Source organism: Perca flavescens, chromosome 7 (assembly GCF_004354835.1).
Source record: "Perca flavescens isolate YP-PL-M2 chromosome 7, PFLA_1.0, whole genome shotgun sequence".
Lineage (NCBI taxonomy): Eukaryota > Metazoa > Chordata > Actinopteri > Perciformes > Percidae > Perca > Perca flavescens.
In genome coordinates, this window is record NC_041337.1 from 25279074 (window position 1) to 25304509 (window position 25436).

Here is a 25436-nt window from a genome sequence, read left to right on the forward strand (position 1 = left end):
GGGTTAAGTTAAAAGAAAGCAAATAAATACAGTGAATTGCACATATTCAGAAGAAGTGATGGAAAGCTGTGAGGGAAAGTGTGTACATACCTCTTCGATAGGTGGAAATTGTCACTCCTTCAGTACTTTGACAGCAGACCACTTGTTTTATTCCTCGTTCTCCTGGGCCAAGCAAAGCATGCCTCACAGACACACACTCACTCTCACACACTCACACACAAGGGTCGTCATAAGCACACAGGGACAATTCTCCTTCCAGCATTTAATCACTACAGATGCTAATGATTTCTCAAGGTGGCTACCATAAGTCACTTTACCTCACCACATGTTGTTTGAAGACTGCATATGACTAATTTGTATAAAATCCTTTTTTTAAAACACGTTTCTCTTTAAACATAAAATGTATCCCAGACACACATGTCCTTGTCTTGGAGATTGCTTCCTCTCTGGTTCTCATCTTACACTCCCTCACTCATCAGTCAGTCCTCTCCATTTTTCTGCCTTGTCTCTCCTTTCCCACTTTCTCTTCTGTGACCCAACAAACATCGGCAGTGATACTCGTTGCAGCAGCTGCCTTCTGTATTTCTGTCTCCCCCCTTTTCTCCCTCCTCACCGCCCTCACCTTTACCATGTCAGCACTGGTGCTTTCACTCTCCCGCCTCTCTTTTCTCTCCCCCTTTCTTTCCCTTGTAAGTGATAGTGGTCAAGGTGACATTAGCTTTTTGTTCTTCCTCTCCTTTCCTCCTTCTTTCCCTCCATTGTGAGTGGCAGGTGGTGAGATGGGTACTTGACAAAAGGCAATGTGAGACGAGGCTAAAATATTAAAATATTCATGGATACCTGCAGTCAGGCCCCTTCATGGGATCTGACCCCCACCTAGCCCTACACACACACACACACACACACACACACACACACACACACACAAAATATGCAAATAATGGTGCACAGCCCCATATCAACTTGCAGTATTAACATTTCATATCACAACACATTCTCCTGAATCAGCATTTCAGAAGACGTGCACACACAACAGTATCACAGTATAAGTGTGCACAATTATACAAACCCTCACCTTCAACCAATCACACACTCCATGTTCACATTTGTGACTTACTTGTGTATAAAAATGTAATCCTTTGTTGTTCTTGTTCAAGTGTGTTTGTCTGTTCTGTTGTTGTTTAAAATGAAAAAAAAAAATAAAATATTGATCTTAAAAAAAAAAATTTAATCCTTAATAATCCCAAAACAAATTCTTTCCTTACTCCAACCATTAGCCGAACAATAAACTAAACGTAATTGCAACCAATACCAAGTGTAAACTCCCAGAGAGCCTTTGAAGAAGTAAGGACCGGACAAAACTTCACGGTGAACGTTCACATCGGTCCTCACAAATAGAAGTAGAAGACTCCCAGGTTGGGCACCACAGCTCCACAGGACTAGTCAGGGCAGAGCTTCTTCCCACTGTGTGTATAATTAATCTCTAAACAACTCTTCCATTGATTGTGACATTGCACTCAATTTTTATAGTTTGTATATGTTGCATTTTCTTATGTTTACCCTCACGTATTATCTGCTGGTTTAAATCTGTCATGGTGCCAGGATGATGTTTTTTGTGGGCATGCATGATTCAATATAACAATCTGGATTTCAGTGCTTTGCTCAAGGGAACCTCAGAAATGGAAGTATATTTTAAACTATAAAGATATGAGTAAAGGCTGTCTTTGTTTTGGCCTTTTTTTCCCCTGAAAATTAAGTCCCAAGGATCTCTTCAGGTACACAGCTTTATTTCCTGGCTGGTTGAGATATAACATGCTGTATTACTAACTCCAGTGATTTCAGCCATCTTTGTGCAGTGTTGCGCTACTCCCTGAAGGAGGCCACAGATGGCCCAAACACATCAGAGACGATTTAATGTTCTCGTGAAATAGCCATGAAGATTTTAATTTTCCTCGATCAGCACCAAATGCCTTTGACAATTTAGCAGAAATGTAGCTAGATTCCAAACTCAAATTTTCGATTTTTGTAGGCTAACAGAAATTAGTGACAGGCTTTAATTAAAAAAAAATAAAAGTCAAGTCAACCAAATGTTTTAAATCTCTTCACACAGGTTTGTTGTTTCTGCTGAAACTATTCTGTTTTTGCAGTTTATTAAATCTTTACTGAGCTGCCATAACCATTAAATGCCATATATAAAACGCAATGTAGCCCATAAATAATGAGAAAGCTGGATAATAAATAAACTTTATTAAAAATGTGATTAGCAAAGTAAAATTAATCTGAAATCAATTACAAATAGTTCATCAGTCATTTAAAAAGAATGTGTCCATTGAGAAAGTGATTGTTTGGACCACTGCTATCTTTTGATTGCACTTGTGTTTACTCTGTAAAGACCATTTAACTCTGTGATTCACCTTCTCCTTTAATCTTTTCTGTATTTGTGACTCGTAGTAGCTGGAAGCCCTGGCCGCAGACCAGCACCCATCCCGTGTTTTCTTTCTTTTTCTTGCTCTCACAGGAAGCCTTGAAACCCATCTCAGTGTTCACCTCACTCTCTGTCTCACCCATGCTACCAGTCTCTGTTGGATTTCTACATTCACCAGCTGTCTCGCCTCCCTTCTCATCACCAGTTTGACAAACGAGGTCACCCGTCTTGCTCGCGCCTTCAACAGATTCTCCATCCTCGGCCTCATCAGCCGTTTCCTTATCCTTATTGAACTGTGCTGCTGTCTTACACATCGTTTTTAACCCTATCTGACTCCCTTTCCCTCTCCAAATTGCCATCTCCTGCTCGGACTCACACCTTGTTTTCTTCTTTTTATATCCCTCCTCTATCGTCTGCCCTTCCCACACTGCGAGTCCTGCAGCATCTGCAACATGTGAGCACAGTGCCCTGATGTGGCTGATACCGGTACTGCCGACCCTCCACAGGCAAACCCTCTGATCTGAAGAAGTGGAGACCACGAGGCCTGGGCTCAGGACCTTCAGGGCGGTCAGAGGGGCGGCGTGAGCCAGCAGGATGTGGGACTGGGATTGGAGATGAAGCTGCAGCTGGTTTGGGAGTTGGAACTGGGATTGTAGAGAAATCAGGGGCTCAGAAATCTGAGAAAACCCTCTGCTGCCCCCAGTCTTTCCATCTTCATGGTACTGCACCCTAATTGTGGACACTGTCAGCTGCCCATCATCTCCTCCGCTAGCAACAGTTACCAGGCAACCGCCCTCTCGTTGTCCCAGTTTCTGTGCCCAAACACCCAATGAGTTGACGCCGCTCTGGTGGGCGTGAATGTCGAGGCAGGGGATTGGTGGAATCGGAGCACGGCTTGAAGAATCGGTTGATAATAAAGAAGCATCAGTCAAATCCCACACTGCAATTTTGCCATCTGTTGCAGCACTGAACAGCAGCTTATACCTGAGAGAGAGAGAGAGAGAGAGAGAGAGAGAGAGAGAGAGAGAGAGAGAGAGAGAGAGAGAGAGTTAATACATTCATGTACATTTTCATCACAGATTGAAACCTAACTCACTGAGCTCTTAATATTGTATTACCATATCTGATTTGCCAGTCACTCTCTTTCCTTTCACACTCTTTCCAAAACGGTGTACTTTAAAATAATACAAATATATTAAAATCAATAGGTGGTCGGGTTCTGATGGGTTACTACAAAGCAAGACTACGTATAACTTGTAGTGACGGTGCGGCAACATGAAAAAACACAAACATCAGATCACCTGTTGCCTTTTCCATCCTCCAGGCTACAAGTGGCAACACTGAGCACACAGCGCTGGTGGGAATACGTCTCCCACAACAAATCAATTTGACGCTTCACTTCACTGACTGAGAACAATCTGGGAAAGACAGTAGTGCAGGTCAGAAGACAGCAAAAAGAAGAGTGTGAGGAAAGTGACAAATAGTGTATTAAAAAAACGAAATTAGGTGAACAACAACAGCATTTATGATTGACGTACAGCATCTCAAGGGACATGACGAAAAACGTGGAGAGTAAATATCTTCGGCCACATTTAAGCTATATTTTGTGTAACAACAACAACAACCTTTCAACACCTTCAGTTACAATCATTATCACTACCACTTTGCTGAAGAAAATACTCATTTGAGAACATTAACTTTTCTCCAGCTCCTGAAAAAGGGGTTTCAGATGTGTGGAAAACTTTTAAAATTTTGCTGTGATGGCCACCAACCTGAGAGCTCCGTCACTACAAGCCAGAGCCAGAAGAACACAGTCTGTCTTCTCATCCACCGCCACTACAGACATGTACCTGAAAACACACAGACACAGCTGGTAAGACTGGATCAGGAGTCGATTTAAAGGAAAAGAATATGCGGGTAGATTTAGCTTTAACTGACATAGTACAGTATAGAGCTGGGCAATATATCGATATTATATCGATATCGTGATATGAGACTAGATATCGTCTTAGATTTTGGATATCGTAAGAGTCGTCTTTTCCTGGTTTTTCTTTTCACAAGATGTCATTTTCTGAACTTACCAACTCTTCTATTATTTGCCTTTACCCACTTAGTCATTATATCCACATTACTGATAATTATGTATCAAAAATCTCATTGTGTAAATATTTTGTGAAAGCACCAATAGTCAACACTCCAATATCGTTGCGGTATCGATATCGAGGTATTTGGTCAAACATATTGTGATATTTGATTTTCTCCGTATCGTTGATTTTCTTCAGCGCTCACGTGTTGCACATTTTTCCTGTAACATTATCTTAGATGCAGAATTCAAAAACCTTTTGATAATGTATACTTTTCTTGATGAAGAAGGGAATAAAGATGAAAAAGAAAGGCAGGAGAGAAAAAAACACTACCTATACAATAGGTAGTTATAAATAAATAGCCCATTCTCTTTATGGATGGAATTCCCTTTACATGTGTGCAGAAAACAACCATCCACTTGCCTTGTTTCTGGGTCCATTTTCACCGTCTTGTGTCTGTTCCGCCTCCTCTCCCACTGTTTGTCCAATCTGTGACTGGCCACCTGGATCACCTGGCAGGCGGGAACCAGTCTCTGGCTGTCCCAGCCGATTAACAGCCGGTAACACTGCATCTGAGCTCGCCCGCCAGCTGACACGAGCAGGGCAGAGAGAGACTGCGTCTGGTTTTCACTCCCTCCCTCTGGGCGCGTTACTGCTGTCACTGTCCGGACGCTCGAGATGTGGTCAGTAATAACGGAGAGAACTTTGATGCTGCCGGAGTTGGGACGTAGCGCCAGGACGGTTAAGCTAGTGTCCTCTCCTCCCGTCACCACTATCTCCCAATGCTCTTCCCCTCTCTCCACCTCCTTTTCGTCATCTTTGAGTGTATCCCTTCTTTCAGTTTCAGTCAAATCTTTAGTACTGTTTGTTTGAATCACATTCCCAATTCCCCTTATCATCCCCAGCCTGCATACACACCCGATCCCCCTCCCATGGATGCCCTCTCTCAGGCCCCACCCTCCGGTCCTTCTTGCCTTCCCAGCCCAGCTCGGGCCCTCTCCAGGGGGTTGCGTAGCCAGGACAGACCCCTGCTTGATGAAGATCAGGGCTCCATATCCGGGCCAAACCCCTTTGTGGGAAGGCCAGAGACTCCAAGAGCGATGCCCCCCACCACAAGGCACCGCTAACAGCCTCTCCTGCCTCACCGGGTCCCAAACCACGAAGTGGACAGCATGAAAGCCAACGATGGCAAACCTGGCTTCTCTTCTCCTTTTCTCTGTCTTTTCTTCTTCTCCTCCAAAGCTCCCATCCTCTTTTCTCTCCTCTGTAACCTCCAGCTTTTCTTTCAAGTTTTGTTTCTTTGTCTCGTAGTGGTTCTCACATTCCTCTCCGAGCTCTTCCTCCTCCTCCTCATCCCCCTCTTCCACAGGAATGTCAGGCTCAAGAATCAAAACCCTCTCCAGCCACTCCATACCCTTGCAGGCCCGCTGGACTCTGAGAACCCTCAGCTGAAGCCCTCCTTTGGTTTCTACACCGTTTCCTTCAGATTTTTCTGGTGCTGTTTGATGCACTCTGAAGACCCTCACACAGCCGTCCCTGCCAGTGCTGTAGAGCAGTCCCTGGTATTCGCACACTGAAGTTACACCCTGTTTTCCATGCACCCCGAACAGGCAGCTCAGTGGGTGCAGCGTTAGGTCACCCACTTCTTTTCTTTCCCTCTCCTCCGTCATTTTGCTTTTTCTGTCTCCACCGCTACCATTTCCCTCAGCTTCAACCCCTTCATTATCAGTTTGTTTCCTGCCTGTCAGCAAACCTCCATCTATCCCTTTGTTATCTGCCATCTTCTGCTCCAGCTTTCCTCCGTCCTGAAACAAAAGCAAGGACCCTCTCCTGTCCCCACACACCCACAGCATTCCCTGTGGCGTGGAGTGGAGGCGCACCGCAGCTGTCAGCCAGCGTTTGGCGCAGGGGGGAAGGAGGAAAGAAGGAAGGGGATTGACATTGAGAGCCAAGGCAGAGTTTTCATCTAATTCTACCTCAAGACACCAGCGATAGGCAAGTCCTTCAGCGCCTGATGCTAGCAAATACAAGCCCTCTTTTGCCTCTTGCCAAATAAGAGTATGGATTTTCCCTGATCGTCCTGTGAGAAGAATCCCACACTGAGGATGAGAGATGGGGAAGACCTGTATGGACCCGCTGAGGTTTCCCACAGCACACAAATTAACTTTTGCTGTGGAATCTTTCACAGTGACATTTATTGTTTCCATGACACAATAAGATTGAAACTCAGGAGTCCCTTGCCATACCATCTCCCACTGCCCATTGCTGTATTGGTAAACTATTCCTTGGTCAGTGCAAACCACAAACTTACTCTGACTCCAACTTGCATTTGTATCCCCTGCTATACAAACAACTTTAGGCAAGCCTTGACCAGGAAATTTCAGGTCAGTCAGCTTCTCTGTAACTGCTTCCTGCATTCCCTCCTTCCCCTCCTCGCTCGCTTCCACCCTCCACAACCTCACCCCTCCATCTGCCCCCCCTGTAGCCACCCATCTCTCTTCATCCCCTGTTCCCTCACTGACTGCGAGTGCACGGACCCCCCCTGCTCGGTGTCCCTTTAACGTCCGAACCACCTTGCCACCTCCAGCCCAGTCCCAGACTAAACATGCTCCGTCTTCACCAGCACTGAACACTTTCCCTGGGGAGAGACGCACCGAGAATACCCTAGCCTGGTGTCCATATAGGACCCTTAAACAAGCCGGGTTCAGGTCCCCACATTTCCCCCCAGGGCCCCCTAAAGCACCAACACCCCAAACCCTTACACTGCGGTCGTCAGAGGCTGAAGCCAGCCATCCTCTCTCCTGAAGGTAAGAGATGCTGAAAATGACCCCGCTGTGGCCCAGCAGACGTCTCTCAACTGGAGCTTTGTGCTCAGAACCGCTACTTTTGTCTTCTCCTCCCCCAGGCTTCCAGAGAACCAGTTGGTTAAAAACAGTCCCTCCTACCAAGATGGTATCTGCCCAGGAATCATGTACCAAAAGGAGGGCAGAGTACAGCAGACACCCCTCCAGACAGGAGCGCCGAACCAGGGTATTTCCTGTAATGAGGTCGAGGAGAAGAGCACTATTGTGGGCAACAGCCACACAGAGCAGTGAGTGTTTGTCTCCAGAGAGCCAGCGGACATCCAGAGCCCAGTCCTGTAGCTCCATGAGGGGACCCAGAATCTCCAAGTCCAGATGCTCTCCATCCTGGAGATCCACATGGAGCCTGACCAGCCTCACAGCCTTGCCTCCAAACACAGCTAGGTCATAGAACTTAGGCTCCGAGGTGGAGCTCAGTTCTGGGGATTGACACAAAAAGAGGGTATTATGTGAATTTTTGAGAGTGAATAAGAAAAAAAAAAAAAATCTGGGCTATCAGTGAGTGCAAACTCTTGACCAAGACTGGACAGTTCTTTAACTATCAGCAAAAATAATATCCCTTTATTATTTAGAATCATGCTGAAATTCCTGCAGATCACCACCAAAAACTAAGACTTATCTGTCCAATAAAACTAACAAAGACAACAGTGAAAACAAACATCTGCTCGTGCTAACCATCTTCCTTCTTCCCACATGTTCCTGTGGCAGAGCTCTGTGCTGGGACAGCTGTCAGACTTCTCGGTCTTATCCCGTGGATTCTGTCACGTTGGAGCACACTCAGTGAGGCACGGGCTTTAGGGCGAGGTTGGAGACCGTACACCGTCAAGACTGGACCCTCACCTGGAAAGGACAACAGAAGATGTTGTTCCATGTGTTGTGATATCCTTCTGTTCAGTCTTCTTTCAAAATAAGCAAGAAGAAAAGTGACACATTCCCCATAGTAAAACGTAAACATATGACCACCATCTATGCATATTATAATAATAATGCAGATAGTCCTTTTTTTGCATCACTAGAAATTTCTGTTCTATATTGGCTCCCAACACTGTTTCCTACCTGTCAGTAGAAATGCATCCTGAAGGAACTCCAGAGCGGTAACTGGAGCTACAAAGGCTGCTGTCTCCATCTCTTAATGGTTAATAACACATTATCATTAGTGCCTGAAAAATATAAAGTGACAACACACACTTGTTAAAGACGGTAGAGTGAGAAAAGACGGGAAACAGCTAAGGTGGTTGACTGGCATCTAAATATTAAAACGTAAAAAGCTGAGAACACTCTGTTAGCAAAACAAGCTAACAGCAGGAGCACTTTGTTATTTGGTGTGTACGAATCAAGAAAAGTAACTTTGCTGGGGCAATACCAATGCCGCTATATGATTTACTTACCAAAAGAAACTTTAAACGCAACATAAATGTGTTTTAAATCTGGATTAAAATATCTTTATTTGCATCCACGGTCCACAGTACCCATGTGTTTCTGTTCTGTCGGTCGTGCTCCGTTTAAACCAATCAGGCTACAATGCTGGCTTCCTGAACGCTGATTGGTTAGAAAAAAGGTTAGCCATATTTGTATTGGAGAAAGCGACACATGTGACCGACTGCTGCCTTTAGGTGTTTTCTGATAAACCATGTTATTGTACTATCAGTCATATGTATTGGTATTTAAAAATGACTGATAGGCTATGTATTTTAAGTGTGTTGGTCAGTTTCCTTAACTTTTGTTATTACACTTATTTAGACAACTACATACTTGATTTAGTTTTCTTCATTACACCAGCAGATACAACTGGACTGTCTCTACACTTTCTTTCTAATACGTTTGGTTATTTCAGAATATCATAGAAAAATGAAATGCACAATAGCTCAATGTACCAATGCTGCTTTACCGATATTGGCTATCGTTATTTAAACAATACGTAATTTAAATTAATATGCGCAGTGATACAGTATGCCATGGATATACCGAGTCGACATTGAACGCAGCAGGAGGGATAAGGTTGAGCCTGCCGCCTGGCCGTTAGGTACCGGGGTCCAGCTAACTTCACCGGTTAACTATGCCCGGAAAATGTAAATTCCAGGACTCCTGGCTCTCAAAGACAATTTACAAGGACTGGCTGGTTAAGGACGTCCAAGACATTCACTTCGCCCGATGCAGGGCCTGTTGTAAATCAATCAAACTTCAGACCATGGGCGAGGCTGCTCTCACCAGCCACGCAGGGGGAGCTGGCCACAAAGCAGCCGTACGCAAGCTAATGGAAGGTAGAATAGCTTCAATTATAAAACGGGAATACTGTTAAAAAAAGCGTGCAGAGAGACGCATCTAACATTGTTTTTATGAATGTGTGTGATACTGTCAGTGTTTGTTCAGCTGGTTTAATTGCTGGCTGTGGGGTTGCAGTTTTGTTGTTATTGGTGGGCGTATTGGCTGCAACCAGAGCCATACGTCTATCACTCTGGCTGCAACAACAGTCTGGACGTGTGCAGTGTTATGTCAATGATTGAAACATCTGTCCCACGTCATCAATCACGGCCCCTCTGGCCGTATGGTTCTCGTCAACTTCATCAGAAATGTTAGGCTGTACTATTAGATCTTTAAAAACACAATAGTCAACTTTCTCTGCAGTGGAGATGCTATAGGAGGAGCAGCTGTAGTAGTTTAACATCTGCAGCCTGCTGAAGTCCTTGAGCAAGTGATGAAACCTAAGCCTAACTGTTTTTACTATGATATAGTATTAATATTAATAGTAGTTGTGATGTGATTAGGGTATTCGTATTATTTAGAGTAAAACTATTAATATCCCATTATTGCTGAAAAAAAGAATGTATCAATAAACACAAAATCTGGTGTGACATTTACTATAATTTGTACCCTATTGAACAATTAAGGTATTTTTTAGGTACAAATTTCGGTATTAGGTAAAATTCATCCAAATTACAAAATGAATAAAAATAATAATTCCCAGAGTATCAAGACTGCCAGCACCTTTTTCAGTTTTCTAAATTAAAAAAATATCTACATTTTCATTATCCTGAATTAACAACTTTGTTGCTCTTCTTCATCTTCTAGTCCGTAAAAGTGTTTTGGGGGTGTTGTCCAGAGTTTTCCAGCCTTTACAAACTGTAGTTTAGCTGTTCTTTGTGTACTTTCTTGACCAAAACACCACGGTACTGAATTATTATATCCTTTTTTTTTTTTTTTTTTTTTTTTTTTTAAGAGATTTAGTAATTCTGCTCAAAACCACTTCAGTGAGGTGGATTCTCGCTGCCATGAGGGTTCGAACACAAATCCTCAATTTTAAAGCCGGTCTACCTTCTCACTTTACCATCCTGCTGCCCCAAAGCATGGTCAGTTTGTCAAACAAACTCAAAAGAAATTCAACCTGGAAACTGATTTAATAATCACAGTTCTGGATCTCTATCTACTCCAAATTGTCTTTACAGAACTCTACCTGAAACTACGTAACTGACAATACACCTGGGGCTGACTTTGTTGACTTCTTCATTAAGTAAAAATGTACATCCCAAAATAGATTCATGTCCGTCCATGTTCCACCATGCTTTGTTACTTACAGTCTGAACAGTGTTATTGGTGTTGAGTGGGTTATAAACACATCATGATACTGTAAGGTGCTTTGGATACATGTGTTTGTCCGAGCGTTTGAGTAAAGGTGATGTTGGACCTGCCTTCACCAGAGGGAGGTGCTCTCTGTGTATTTTTCTGAACCACATTCACCTGCAGTCCCTCCCTGTCTGTCTCTCTGTCCGTTTTTCTTATCAGCATGCAATGTGATGCCGATAAATCTCGCTGGGCAGATAAATGGCAGCGTGAATCAGGTAAATATTTTTTTAAGTGATCGTTTTGGTTTACATTCATTTTAGAGGCATCATTTCACATTAGCAGAATTTAAACCAAAGAACAACATTAAAATAAACCTGGTGCAGTTCATTTCAATGGATAACTACAATATGTAAATAAACTAACATGCATTCTAGAAATGGCAAATGCTTCACCAGCGTAATCACTTAAAACACACTTTGTTCTCTCTGAGTTTCAGACTGAGGACAGCAAGGAGCAAGTGGCCATCTGCCTCCAGCGTGACGCCTCGGACAGAATAACGGGCAGCGACTGGTCCAGTCGGCGCCAGAGCCCCACTACAAACTCCACCTACCACAATGCAGAGCTACAGGATGTGACATTTGCTACTTACTTCACAGCACCAGGTACCCACAGATAGCTCGGCAAGCTGCCACAGTATCTGTTGCCTAGATACACTATAGTGACCTTTTTAAATGAATGTTTACATGTGATATTCCAGTATTGTGATATCCCCCCCTGCATTTCATTGTTTTAGTATTTGTGCAATGACAATAAAGTTGAATCAAATCTAATTTAAATAGACAACGTTTGATTTGACAATCTGATGAATATCCGATTGGACTTTAATTATTTGTTTAATCTACATTTTATCTATTTAAAGTGCTCATGTTATGCTCATTTTCAGGTTCATAATTGTATTTAGAGGTTACATCAGATTAGGTTTACATGGTTTAATTTTCAAAAAACACCATATTTTTGTTGTACTGCACATTGCTGAAGCTCCTCGTTTCACCCTGTGTGTTGAGCTCTCTGTTTTAGCTACAGAGTAGTAGCTAAGACTCCCAACTTCTGTTCCATCTTTGTTGGGAGTCGCACATGCACAGTATCTGGGTAAGCACTACAAGCTAGTCAGAAGCAGACTATGAGGGCGTACCACGCTAGCAGCTAGGCGAGCATTATAACGTGTGTTACAAAGTGACGCATGTTTGTCACAGAAGTAAAGGCTGGACTACAATAGAGCTGTTTGGAGCAGTTTGTGAACAGCGTTTTCTGTTGGAGATGGTAAGTGCCTTTGGGGTGGACTTTGGGCTTTTTCACTTTTCTAAACCATTTACATGCACACAATAGATATACACACAATAAAGGAAAGGAAAGGGAAAAAGCTAAAAAGCACAATATGAGCACTTTAAGTAAATTTGGAGTTGGAGTTAATGTGCCGGCACAGGTCTAGAAGCTTAACAACAGTAAACGTTACAAGAAATGTCTGTCCCTTGTCCTAATATTTAGATACTAGTCAATCCCAGTAGTTCCTTGTTTTGTAAATGACGCTGTGCACAAGCTGAAGCAGCTGCCGCAGTGGTGTATTGTTTGAAACAGCTAAGTGCATTTAGTAATATAAATAAATTGGACCAACCCTCGCTGACCTTTCTTAACCCTGACCTGTCAGGCAGGTACCGGCTCAACAACCAGCGTCTCCAGCTGACGGGCAGCGAGGCGCAGGACGCGACCCGCGGCCCGACTCAGCACTACTCGGCAGACCTGTCGAGACTGGAGCAGCAGCAGAGAGTGGAAGCTCTGGAGCAGCAGCAGCAGATGAAGATCCTGGAGTGGGAGAACAGGATGAAGGTGCTGGCGTGGGAGCAGGAGCTGGTGAAGGAGAAGAGGAGAGCCGCTCGGCAAAAGGAGAAGGCCTTCAGGATGAAGAAAGCTTACTACAAAGCCAAGCTAAAGAGGATGGGCGAGGACCTGTTGCCATCGTCCTCCAGCAGCAGTGATGAAGAGGAGAAAACATCTGATCCGACAGGATGAACTGTTTCAACTGTTGTATTTTTATTAGTGCAGTGTATTTTTTTGTTTGTCTATATGCCATGGAACTGTTACTATTTTTATACATTGTTTTGTATTTCAATGCAAAAGAAAAATTCTCAGTTGCTTTTAATTAGATATTCTTGCAAAAAGAGGGAACATCACTGATTATTGAGATTACTTGGGTTGCAGACTACTCAAAAGTACAAATGGTACTGGTAACAGTTACATTATTCCATATTGTCAAACTAGCAAACAATCTCTCTGCAACATGATAACCACCTTCTCTGAGTAAGCTTTGCAAAGATATTCAAATTAAACTAAATTGTTAGTTGAGTACAACGCTTCATTTAAGATCAACCCAAGTAAAAGATGTGGTACTAATAGACCTTTTAGAAGTACATGGATATGCTATGAAGCAGATGAACATCTTGTAAAAAAGCCTCCGACACGTAAAAGGGTTGAGATCAAAATCCATATCTTGTTTTATCGGTTATTCATCACAATGTGTCTTCCGTATTCAAACTTACATGATGTGAGGTTGATAGTGTATGTAAAGGCCATAGCCTTATTCTAGGAAGAACAGCATTTTAAAGAACGTATGAAATGACGTTCGTAAATGGACATTCTAATCATTTGACTTGCATAGCTTCTTTTGCATGTTAATGTGAGTAGGTATGCTTACACTTTAGTCTTTGCTTTGTAAATAAATTTGCATTTGGTACAGAGTTGGAGATGACAACAGGCAGGTGACAAATCAAAGAAAAAACCTGAAGACATACACGTGGCCAAAAGTACAGTATGTGGCCGCAATGGCAGCCTCTGCTGATTTTTGGACCCGTCAGCTGGGATTTGCTACAAAAGCATCAATTACTATGTTGGTATAGTTACGTGCTTTAACTATTTCGGAGCTTTAGAGGTGCTGGTAGGCACATTTTTAAACTCTGGACAGAAGGCCTGCTGATTCCCCCTGCTTCCAGTCGTTAACTAAACTAAGCTCATTGCTTCCTGGCTTCAATGCAGAGACGCGAGAGTAGTACTGATCTTCATATCTAACTCGTCAAAAAAATTTAAGCAAAATATCTCTTTGTCACCCTTATGTGTTACAGCAAACATTTCTTTGTATTGTACTAGCTGCGACTAAGTCATACTATTACAAAACTGACTTGATTAATCAGTTGTTGTTTCAGCCCCTGCAGGTCTAAATCTAAAGTTTATTCAAGGCCTGGTTATATTGTCTCAGCTGGTGAGTGTTTTTGCTGAGAGTCAGCAGAGGTGGCATCTGAACATCTCTGACGCCTCTGAATGTGACAGAATACTTGTCAGAGAGAGAGCCCTCCAGAAAAAAAGTGTTCCTCTGTCAGGACGTTTCCTCTGCTCATTTTTCTGCACATGGAAATGTCTGTTCTCATGAATATGAAACGGCACACGCAGAATAAATATCAACACAGCCGTGTAGGAATGTCATTTTCTTTTTTTAATGTCCAACATTTCTCTTGTTTCCGTGGTAACAGGGGAACAGCTGTTTCCATGCCGCCGTCCCCTTGCCGACGGCGGGATAGAAGGCATCCCGTTATTAACACACAAAGCTAGCAAAGAGTATCGCCCATCCCTCCTACTACTCTCCCTGACTATCTCTCACTCGGTTTCTTTCCTTCGGTCACCTCCCCACTTTTTTTATTTTTATTTTTTTAACAGAGCACATCACAACGTTTTAATCTCAACTCAGTTTTTTTTTTTTTTTTGTCTCCCCTCACTTGTGTGGCTCCTATTGGTCCGAAGCAGATTAACCTGAAGCTGGACACTGACGGCTGACTGTTGGGTATAACCAGTTCAAGATTTGATGTTGTGGCCTTGAATCTATAACAGTGAACAGGGAAGGAAAATGTTTTGATTTAGGACATATCTGCATTATTTACACCCAGTATTCAACTTCTAGTTTAGATATGTTGACGTTCTGTCTGGGGAGGATAAATGCACCTACACAGGTTTGTTTGTTCAAATCTTTCCACATTTAACCTCCGTGAACGGATAAAGAAACCAAATGAAATGCCGAAAAGTAAAGTGTCCTGCATCGCACTGTAAACAGAGACATTTGCTTTACATTGCCCTCTCTTCTTGTCCTCTGTGTGTGAAGTTGTTGCAGTGAGAGACTCAGATTATAAGAAACAGAACAAAGGGAACATTTGGAAAAAAAAAAAAAAAAAAAGAAACACATACTTCTTTAACAACCTCATACAAAATGGCAACATACTGTAAATAATTAATACAATGTCAATAAATTATCGATAAATAAAATAAATATGTCTGTACAAGTTAAAGGTACTGTCAGTTGAAGACAAACAGATCTGAAGAAAAATAAATAAATGGAGCAGCTGAATGAAAAGAGTGAGGAGGAATCAAAGTCCGATTTTTTTGGTGTACTACCCCTTTAAAAGACTAGTTCAGGGGCATATCTTGGCAATACTGTTAACACGTAACAAATAGGTTCACTTGTCACCTCCGGGGGATGACAGAGACGCAGTCAGAGCAGGAAGATATGCATTTGCGAGGTGTGAGTTGTGTTTTTATTTCCGCTATCTGCATTTACGTGCTTTTTTTCTTCCTCTCTGCAATGAGTAACGTCCAAGCCCTCCTCCCTACAGTTACATTTTGCACACAGTCACGGTTTCTGACCCAATTTGTTACAACCTTTTCTGGTTTTGTACTTCATGTTGCTTATTGTGCCTTCTTGTTTTTTTATCCACTTTCTACTTTGCTGTTCTAGCGTTATTACAAATACTGTATTGTTCGATTGTCATTTTTGGCTTTACAGAAACCTCATTTTGCTACCATTTTTTTAGAGCCACTGCATTTTTTTCATTACAAAAACACAGTTCTGTTCCCTTAATCCCTCTGAAGGCTGGTGGAGACTGCCTTCTTGTCTCCATTGCTTACAAATTCCTTTGTGTTGTTACCTTGAGGTCTGAACTCAGAGAGCTGTGAGAAAGGAGCAGCTGCTGATGGAAAGACCTGCATCTCAAAACCACTTATAGTGCTGACACAGCTGACATCTCCTCTCCTCAGCAAACTTGTACGGCGCTGCAGAAGCTAAGCCAGACCTTGCAAGAGATCTCATCTTTGTACGGCCGTCTAAACAATGAGAGCAAATCTGTATTAATGTGTTCTGATGTGTGAACCTCTTTATCTATGACAGCTCATTGGAAAAAGATTCACACATATAAAGACAATTCTGAAGTGATTTCCCAGCATCTGTGTTCAGACCAAGCAAGTAAAAAAAAGAGCATTAGAGATGCATGTGCTACAGATATGAGCTAATATATTCCAATAGATACCGCGCTGAATATGTACTGCAGGTCTGCTTTCAGGTCTCCAAACAAATATCTAAGCCCACTAAGACGTGACGTTTTCCCTTTGATCCGCTCTCCTCCTACATTCCAAACCAAAATCCATTTGCTTATATAGTATGCAGCCAAATACAATGCCAACCACAGTGGATTACAGTATGTTGTAGCGCAGATCTAGGGCCTCATTCATAAAAAAAACAATGTTTCAATTTAAGCTTGTTTTCATGGCAATCATTAAAGGAAAAAATGAATCATGATTAAAAACAAAACTGTGAATTGCATCTAGAGCGTTCACACCCTGCACAAGTCATTTTCGTCACAGAGAAGTGGAGAGCGATGTATGGTACTGATTTTACGCAGCTGTCCCTTTGGCTTGGATTTATACAGAATTCTGCACGAGAAGCTTCTATTTAGAAGTCTCCTGGATGCTGCCGGAGACATTCGGCTGTTCCTGTGGTGTCTCTCGAGGCAGGTTGAGTCGTGATGCATCAAAGAGCAAAAATACCTTGAGGGTCTTTAAACGGTTGTTACATGACACAGCGTCATACAGACACGCAGACAACTATCTACCTTCACCCGCCAGGTCTCCGATATATCAATCAAGACTGATATGGTCTGGTTCAGACAGCACCAGGCACAAAGATACACAGATGACAAGGTCACATTCATGTACAGTGGATCACAAAACAGCACAATCTCCTGAAAGAGAGCCGATAACACTCACGACTGAGCTTTAGAAGTTGAACCACCAACTCTGAACCTTCATGTGGCGTTTTAGCTTAACGCTGGCCATCTTTCTCTTAACAATCATCTTCCATCAAATCTCTTCTCTTATAGTAATCCCTTCCTCTATTTACAATCACTTTCTCCCTACTTTGATATTTTCCCTTCAACCACGTGTCGCGGTTTCGATAATCTCAACAGATTTATATTGCCAGACCCCTGTCGCTGTACACAGAGTTGATGAGTGTGAGGAAAAGTTTCTGCGGAAAAATAAATTTGGGGATTCTTTTTTTTTTTTCTTCTTTGTAGGGGTAATGTCTCCCTCGGCAACGAACAAGACTGCACTCGCACCAACCTCGCGCACAACCGGACACAATCATTAAAAAAAAGAAAACAGCACAAGAGATTTCTTCTTCATCTCCAATGAAAAAGATACAAAATGTATAAAAATGTTATATACAGTTTTTTTTCTTTTAGACGGATGTTGTCTGGATCAAGCTGACTTCTGCGTTTGAAATCTGAGGAGTTTGTTTTTGTCTTTTAACAGTTTTTAGGTAGTAGAGGTGGTTGACTCATCGTCCAAAGAAACGTCACAGATCATTGTAGGCGGTGGGACTAGAAAAAAAACTTCATTTATACAGTACAAACCGCCCACGAGCCCTCTTTTATCCTCATGGGTGCTCTCTCTGTCTTACTTTCTTTCCAACTCTGTGTCTCCTCTGTCCCAAGTTTGTTTTTAGTCCTCCGATGTCCCAGGGTGCCCCAGTGGTTCAGGATCATACATGACCTTTGAACTTGTCCCTGGTGATCCAAGCACTGTCACAATGCATAAAGGGATATAGAGGCTGTCATCAAGACTGTCCTTCACTTCTGTTGGCTCTGAGGTGAGGGAAAGGAAAAGGAGTCATCGATATGTTTAAACAGCAACCTCTCTACTGATTGTAATTTCAATCACAAATAATGACGACGATATACATGAGCACAATTATAATGAGCTCTCAGAGGCAAAAGGAAAAAGAGAGAGGAGGGAGACAGAACAAAACAGACACAGTGGACCAGAAGATGAAGAAGCTGAAAGGTTGGAAGTGGAACAGAGGGAGCTGAGTATGGTTGAAATAAAAAGATGGAAAAGAGGACAATAAGAAAGGTGAAGAGATGGGTTGAAAAATGGAAAAGATCCCTATAGAGCTGCTGAGGAAGAAGGATTCAGGGGGAAATCAGGGGAAGAGAAAAGAGAGGAGATGCAGGAAACTAAAAGCCCCCCAAAAATGTGTGTTTATAGAAGATCAAAGACAATGAGGAGTTAAATATAAAGCAGAAGATATAAAATAGAAAAGGGACAGGAGTGGAGGGTTAGTCAAGGCAGATTTATTAACACAGCAGGACTTACTCGGAGTCGGGGGAGACTTCAGATATGCTGTGGGAGGTGGCTGACTGGGACGGGGAAAGGGAGGGTCCGTGGGCGGAGCCATTCGGCCCAGGGTTAGAGGCAGCGGGGGGAGGAGTGAGGACGGAGGAACTAAAGGATGCCAGGATAGAGGACAGAATATCCAGGTGTTCACTGGATGGTTGTCGACCCAGAGGGTTTGGATTTGAACCTGCGACCTGTGGGACAGTCTGACCAGGGTACCTACATGGAGGTGCAGAGTCCAGTCGTCCTCTGCCGTGAGCTGGGGGCTGCTCGTGCTGAGGCTCCTCAGAGATCGGGGGAGGAGGGGAGGAGGAGGGAGGCTGGTCGGGGTGCGAGGGCTGGCGGGGAGGCAGAGTGCGGAGCCACTCCCGACACGGCTGAGCCTGGGCTCCCCCTCCGTTGGTCTCCAGCTGCTCTCTTGACCTACTGCTCATCAGCGCCCCCGCTAGGTGCTCGCGGGATGAGGCCTGCCGCCGAGGTAGCGAGTTCAGCTGCGACCTCGATCCGCTGAGGTATCCCTCCATTCCCGCTCCCCCGTTTCCACTCAAGTCCTCCCTCGAGGCGTGGACGCTACCGGTGTGGTGGTTGTCCAGTCTGTCCCTGGATCCTGTCAAGTTCTCCCTGGATGAAGAGGCTCGCTGGTGATCCAGACCCAGGCCCCCGAGCCCTGCTCCCTGCCCCAGGTCTCTCCTCCTGGGTAAGAGATCCAAGTTGTCCCTGGAACCCCGGGAGTCCAGTCGGTCCCTCGAACCCCCTACCGTTTGCCTCCCAAGTGGATCCCTGGACAGTTGCCTCCGAGACAGCGAGTCCAGTTGTTCCCTGGAGGAGTACCGGGAAGCAGGTTGGGAGAGAGAGCCGGAACCTCCACTGGCACCAGCCGTGGCAGAGTACATACGACCGTACGAGGCTGCAGGAACACCCCGGTGACCCAGAGTAGAGGTTCGGTACCAGTTGAGCTCACTGGGGACCCGGCCCATGGTGGAGAGACCCTGGAGTGCTGGGGGACAACCGAGGCGATTCTTCAGGATACCTGAGACAAGAACATAAGAAGGGGAGGCTCCATTAGAGGGGGAGACAGGACAAGAGAGTAAAAAGTGCAGAGGGATACAGAGGGTTAAGGGTGAGGATGAAAAAGCAGGAGGTAGAAGAATTGTCATGAAGGAAGAAGGGGATGAGAAGAGAAAGAAGTCATAGGAGGAAGAGACGTATGTGTGTGATGTGTGTGTAAATGTGCTTCATCTATTAATAGGTTCACTAAAATGTCACTCATGCTTCCAGGCAAAATGAGCATTTCTTACTCCCTCACTCTCAGTGTGTCTTTGCATGGGTGGTGCACTTTTGTGTGTATTTGTACATAGGTCAATTTTATATGTATATATTCTGAGTATCCATACTGTTATGTAGGCCTACACATAAAATTGTCACCCATGCTTTAAGGACCAGATTTAGACCTTAACTGAAGCTATAAGTGTCCCAGTGTTGTTGAAGTCATTCTGTAGGCATCAGGGCCAGTCAGCTGAGTCCAGCCCTTTATTGTGCATTGTGTGGGTAAAAAACTCACATTATATTCCGACTCCACAACACTAAAAGTCTGGTTTGTCAAACAATATGATAAAGACGATAATATATTTATAGTATACAAGCCTGACTGATATCCAAAGATGCACGGCCAAAAAATTATTACACTTGATTATTTCAATCGTATTTAAAGGTAGGTTTCATCCAGGTATCCATGTGCCATTGTCTTAACTAACATTTTAGTTATGAGCAATGCTTAATGCATTATACATACGGGAAGGACAAACCAAAGATTACAATATTAAAAGCGAATCCCAAATGTTAGTGTGCCCTTAGATTATATGTATTTGTGTTTCTCTCACCCTTGCGGTGCCTGTGTGGCTGGGTGAGGCCGTTCTCGTCCCCACTGGTCAGCGCTGCGTCAGTCTGGTTGTTGTTGGCAGCGTCCTTGCTGTAATCTCCCCCCAGGGGGCGCTCTGAGCCCCACTTCTGAAGGCTGTGTGTCTCACACTCTTCCAAAGCTGGCCAGTAGGACAGAAGGTCATTACCATCCAGATCTGTAACACAACAAAAATAATTAATACTTTCTGGTTACTCATTAAATCTGTTTTATTTCACATCCATGTTGCCACGTCAGGTCATGACTCTATTGACCAATGACTTTTGATGAAACACCAGTTAACACAAGATATGAAAAGCTGCATATATGTTCTTATGCCTTATATTTATCCATTCAATTTCAAGCAATGTGCTTAATTTTGTCGCCTGTGCATCCCAACAAACACGAAACAGATGTCTGTATAAAAAATAGCAGGTGTCAGCAGACAAATAGCATATGTTCATTATGAAATAAGCCAGCCAGAGCTAATTAAAAGAGACATATTAGTAGAGAATGTATCAGACTAGCACAAATGCCCTATGAATCGGCAAGGTTCATGGTCTTATTGTGTAAAATACTCAGTGGTGCCATTTAACTTTTAGTTAGTTTGCTCTGTGACGACATCAACCCCAACCAAGTGTCATTTGGAAAATCACACTACAAAGTGTTACGTCCCCTACATGTTATCACGATTATATCAGTGTTGTCATTAGGCCTGCAACTAAAAATCCATTCCATTATCAACCTGTCAAGATTTCTTTCAATTAAAGTACATCATTAAAGTTCAAAAATAGTAAGGCCAAACTAAGTGATATCTTCACATTGCTTGTTTTCTCAGATCAACCCAAATATATTACATTTACATTTTGCTTGATAAATTACTTGACAATTAATCCAATATCAAAATTACTTCAAAATCATTTCGGTCTATCAATACATTAAATAATAATCATTATTCATTCCAGCTATAAAATACATGACGTTGTTGGACCATCGATCGTTAAGCGGTTACTTTGACAACCACATATTGTTCTAATTGTTAGAGTTTAATAAGCCTTCTTCGTTCTCTGTAAAAACATGCAACAACAAAAGGTTATACAAATCCATTTATTGTTATTGTTTAGTCTTTTTCAGCTTTGTAGTTAACACTTACTCAGTAATGCACATTCCTTGCACAGTCCTCCAACACTGGCCAGTTGACGGCACTCCTGAATCAATGAGGGCTTTAATGCTTTGACCGCAATCTTCGAACTGTGACCTTTCAGTAAAAAGCTGCTCCGGCCCTTCAGTTTGACTGCACTGATGAATTGATCGGACTGTACTGGCCATCTGGATCCTGACAGCTTTGGTCAATGTTTTACCCTGAATAGGGTTCATGCAATCCAGATGGCTTATAAAGCTAATAATTGATTACTTATATGGATTTGCAGGTCTAGCCTTTTCTCACAGTGAAACCTTTCACAGAGCACTCTATATGCATGACGTTTATGGCACTTACTTTAAAGTGCATACACTCATTTATTATGCATGATATTATTTCACGTGTATCTGAAGAAAGAAGGTATTGATTAATGACCACTGGCGCTGACATTTTCTCTTGTTGTATGTGTGGTGTTTGTTTGTGCCTACACATGTATGTTTCTACATATCTGAGCTAAAAGAGTAGTGGACTTTCTACAGCTGGGACCTACATTGTTTGACTCTGCTGGCTGGCAGGGGCCTGTCTGTTTTCACCGCATACTTGTGTGGGTTTCATTCCACAGACCACAGACATGCAGGCCAGGTTAGCTGGCTGCTCTTACTATAATTGCCTGAAGGTATGAACGTGTGTAAATTTGTCCAAATATGTTATCGCTAGAGACCTGTCTCACACGTAAGGTGTGATACACTGGCCACCATAACTCTGCACAGGTCAAACATGTACAGATGATGGATGGATGGGGGCCCAAATTAAAGTAAAGTATTAATGTACCACAAACCTATCTTCCAAACAATTATCAATTTGCTTATAGACGCAATCAATAAATCAAGTTTGGCTTTATAACGGAGAAGAAATGCCTCAAAAATCACTTGAAAATCACTAAAGTGCTCATCTACCTTTGGTGCCGTTGTGGGTGGGCTCTGTGAGCAGACGCTCACTGTGATTGGAGCGTTTGAATCGCCGTTGGATGCGCCCACGGAGTCGGACGTTGTCCTCGCTCTCAGAGGAAGGAATGGAGAGACTGCACTCCTCCTCCATGGAGAGGTCTGAGTCTGAGTCTGAATCTTCACCTGGAAGAAGGAGAGAGAGGAAAAGTTAGAAAGGAGCCAGAGAAGAAACAAGTGGGGGTTGTTATTCGCCATTGAGATATAATCTTAATCTTTAATGACATTTATATGGAGAGTGAAAACAAAAGAAAGAAATATAGAGAAAAAGGGGTGAAGAAATGGCAAATGTGTCACTGCTGCTCGTAAAGAGTGTGCGTTTGTGTCCATGGTTGTGTTTAAGTGTTCACCTCCGTCTCTGTGGAACATGGCTACATCCAGGTCTGTTGCTCCGGTCTGGACGATGTTTTGTTCCAGAGTCTGACGAGCCAAAAGATTTTCTCTAAGAGGCAAAAAGGAGAAGTGAAGACACACACACAAAGTATACTGTATAAGCAGTCACACAGGCCGATACAGATTAAAAATTAAACAAACACACACACACAATTGCGTTTCACTATTTTTGTGGGGACCCATCATTGACATAATGCATTCCCTAGTCCCTTACCCTAACCTTAACAATCATAACTAAATGCCTAACCTTAACCCCTAACCATAACCTAATTCTAACCCTAATCCTAAAACCAAGTCTTAACCCTCAAACAGCCCTATAAAGTTGTCGTGTCCAGCATTTTGGCCCCACAAAGCTGTCCGGACCCCACAAGTATACTGTGTTCCCGGTTTTTGGACCCCACAAATATAATTAAACAAGAACACACACACACACACACACACACACACACACACACACACACACACACACACACACACACACACACACACACACACACACACACACACACACACACACACACACACACAGCCATTAAGACACCAACAGTCACTCTCAGAGTACATTAGTGTTACTCCACATACACTACAGTACATTGTTCCATCCAATCTTCTTCATCTTTACCCCACAAAATGCACGACAGGGTTTTTGTTTGCGAGGGAATTTTCTCCCTGAAGCAACTTTATCCCAACTCAGAATCACAGAGAATCAATCAAACCTGACAAATTCATTCTGTACATTGTTGGTATGCCAACAACAGTCACGATGGGGACGTTTTTCCATCCAAATTCAATTCTAGCTTGTTGGTAAAAGTTGTAATGTGTGTGTCCACATTATACCTGTATGTGTGAACTTTTTTGTATTTATTTACCTGGCCGAGCTGACGGAGGAGATGGTGGAGGTTCCCAGAGTGATTCGGTGCAGCCCGCTCTGCTCCAACAGAGATGCGTTGTGATAGGGGTTCTGAGCCTGAGCGCACACACACACACACACACACACACACACACACACACACACACACACACACACGAAACAAAGAAGGTTAAGAGAAAGACATCAACCATTACACTGATTAGTACAAAACATAGCCCTTTATCTTAAATTAATGAAAAATAAAAATATTTCCTCCCTCATGATGCATTTTGAACATGGGAAAAAGTGCATTGAATCGTCTGGACTTATACCACATACTGCACAGCATCAAGAGACAGAATCCCACCCTCATTATGGGCTACCTTGTGCTCCTCTAGTTCCATAATTCATCTTAAGGACTTCTTTCTGACACTGAGGTTTTCTATCCATATCATAAGAAAAAGAGTACTTACTATAATAGGCGGTTACAATTTAAGAACCTTTTTTTAGCATTCAAAAACAACCCTGGTGATATTTTACTATAGCTTCACGAGACTCGTGGGAGTGATTATAGTTATTGAGTGCTGACCGGAACATATAAAAATAAAAAGTAGGCGAAGCTAGTGGAGCGGAAGCTAGCCTGGAAATGGGGCACGATTTCAGCTTTCTATACTGTATTAGGCCACTGTAGTTATAAATAATGTATAACACAGTATGAGTCAGATAGGCGAAAGAATGCTAATAGGTGGTCATTTGTGTCTAATAGTAGTTTTGGAAAGCTACAGTCATTTTGACCCAGATGACTCAGTAAAGGATATGAAGACCTTCATAGGTAATGGGGTTAAAAGGGTGGAATGAACTACGTATAAACTAACACGCCTTTTGACACACAGAAACACATACACAAACACACACACACACACACACACACACACACACACACACACACACACACACACACACACACACACACACACACACTAGCAATAAGGACAGATAATGTGGGAGGGTAAAGAAAACAGGTCTTAGAGAGCAGTGAGCTATGAGCTAAAACACACAGAAGTTGGTAGAGTGAAGAAAAGATGTGAAGACAGGATAGGGTAATGCAAACACGCACGCACGCAGGCACACACGCACGCACAAAATAGGCACTACACAGTGCTTTTATTGAAGTGGGCTAAAGAGCGGGCAGGGCTCCACTGGTCGGTATGTATTGTTTTATCTGGGTCAGCGACAAACCCTGAAGGCAGAAGGAGAGAGGAGAGGGAGGACAAAAAAGATGGATGGATGGATAGAGGGAAGGGGGAATGGAGGGCAGAAGGGCTTTTGTGTTGTTCTAGTAATGGACACAGTGAGAGTGCATCTATAAAAGATAATACTGTAGAATAAGACATAGTAAACAACTTTGGAAAAATGCAGCAAGACGATTTACAGCCCAACATAAGGGTCTTAGATTCACCCTGCAAAATTATTATTATGAAATGTAAATGACAAAAAAAAAAAAAAAAAACATTACATTAGGTCAGTTCAGACCAAGATACCAGAAGACAAACACTTTTAGGTTCAGCAGCAGTGTTGGGAACGTTACTTTAAAAAAGTAATTAATTATAGTTACTCACTACTTGTTCCAAAAAGTAACTGAGTTAGTAACTGAATTACTCTATAATAAAAGTAA

General features: G+C 42.9%; 3 protein-coding genes across 4 annotated transcripts in view; 1 reads left to right on the forward strand and 2 right to left on the reverse strand.

The window, feature by feature from the left end:
- Window positions 1-2228: 2228 nt before the first annotated feature.
- Window positions 2229-8895, reverse strand: wdr6 (WD repeat domain 6). The gene is made up of 7 exons (XM_028582419.1): window positions 8759-8895; window positions 8427-8530; window positions 8046-8210; window positions 4933-7789; window positions 4198-4275; window positions 3727-3843; window positions 2229-3409 (listed from the first exon to the last, which is right to left on the reverse strand). The coding sequence occupies exons 2-7, from the start codon at window positions 8494-8496 to the stop codon at window positions 2398-2400; spliced, it is 4299 nt and encodes a 1432-aa protein (XP_028438220.1). The 5' UTR covers window positions 8497-8530; window positions 8759-8895; the 3' UTR covers window positions 2229-2397.
- A 468-nt stretch (window positions 8896-9363) lies between these two features.
- fsbp (fibrinogen silencer binding protein) lies at window positions 9364-14462 on the forward strand. Of its 2 annotated transcripts, none has more exons than XM_028582421.1 (4): window positions 9364-9631; window positions 11151-11206; window positions 11422-11593; window positions 12637-14462. In XM_028582421.1, exons 1-4 carry the CDS (start codon window positions 9427-9429, stop codon window positions 12996-12998), a joined length of 795 nt encoding a protein of 264 aa, XP_028438222.1. In that variant the 5' UTR covers window positions 9364-9426; the 3' UTR covers window positions 12999-14462. The 2 variants fall into 2 exon arrangements, with proteins under 2 accessions (XP_028438222.1, XP_028438224.1); XM_028582423.1 differs by having other exon boundaries at window positions 11428-11593.
- A 1939-nt stretch (window positions 14463-16401) lies between these two features.
- Window positions 16402-25436, reverse strand: part of celsr3 (cadherin, EGF LAG seven-pass G-type receptor 3) — a 114104-nt gene continuing 105069 nt past the window's right edge. The window contains exons 34-39 of the mRNA XM_028582617.1: window positions 23781-23878; window positions 22869-22960; window positions 22471-22644; window positions 20357-20551; window positions 18456-19506; window positions 16402-17944 (exon numbers count right to left, since the gene is read on the reverse strand). Coding sequence (XP_028438418.1) covers window positions 17917-17944; window positions 18456-19506; window positions 20357-20551; window positions 22471-22644; window positions 22869-22960; window positions 23781-23878 — 1638 coding nt within the window. The 3' untranslated portion in view covers window positions 16402-17916. The remainder of the gene's footprint in view (window positions 17945-18455; window positions 19507-20356; window positions 20552-22470; window positions 22645-22868; window positions 22961-23780; window positions 23879-25436) is intronic.

Excerpts from the sequence above, each read along its gene's own strand:
- wdr6 (XM_028582419.1), bottom strand. The coding sequence starts at position 8,496 with ATGGAGACAGCAGCCTTTGTAGCTCCAGTTACCGCTCTGGAGTTCCTT. Across the intron at positions 7,790-8,045 it reads ATGTGGGAAGAAGGAAGATG|AACTGAGCTCCACCTCGGAG; the intron begins GTTAGCACGAGC and ends GTCAATCCCCAG. Across the intron at positions 4,276-4,932 it reads AAAATGGACCCAGAAACAAG|GTACATGTCTGTAGTGGCGG; the intron begins GCAAGTGGATGG and ends GTGTGTTTTCAG.
- fsbp (XM_028582421.1), top strand. The coding sequence starts at position 9,427 with ATGCCCGGAAAATGTAAATTCCAGGACTCCTGGCTCTCAAAGACAATT. Across the intron at positions 11,207-11,421 it reads TAAATGGCAGCGTGAATCAG|TTTCAGACTGAGGACAGCAA; the intron begins GTAAATATTTTT and ends GTTCTCTCTGAG. Across the intron at positions 11,594-12,636 it reads TACTTACTTCACAGCACCAG|GCAGGTACCGGCTCAACAAC; the intron begins GTACCCACAGAT and ends CTGACCTGTCAG.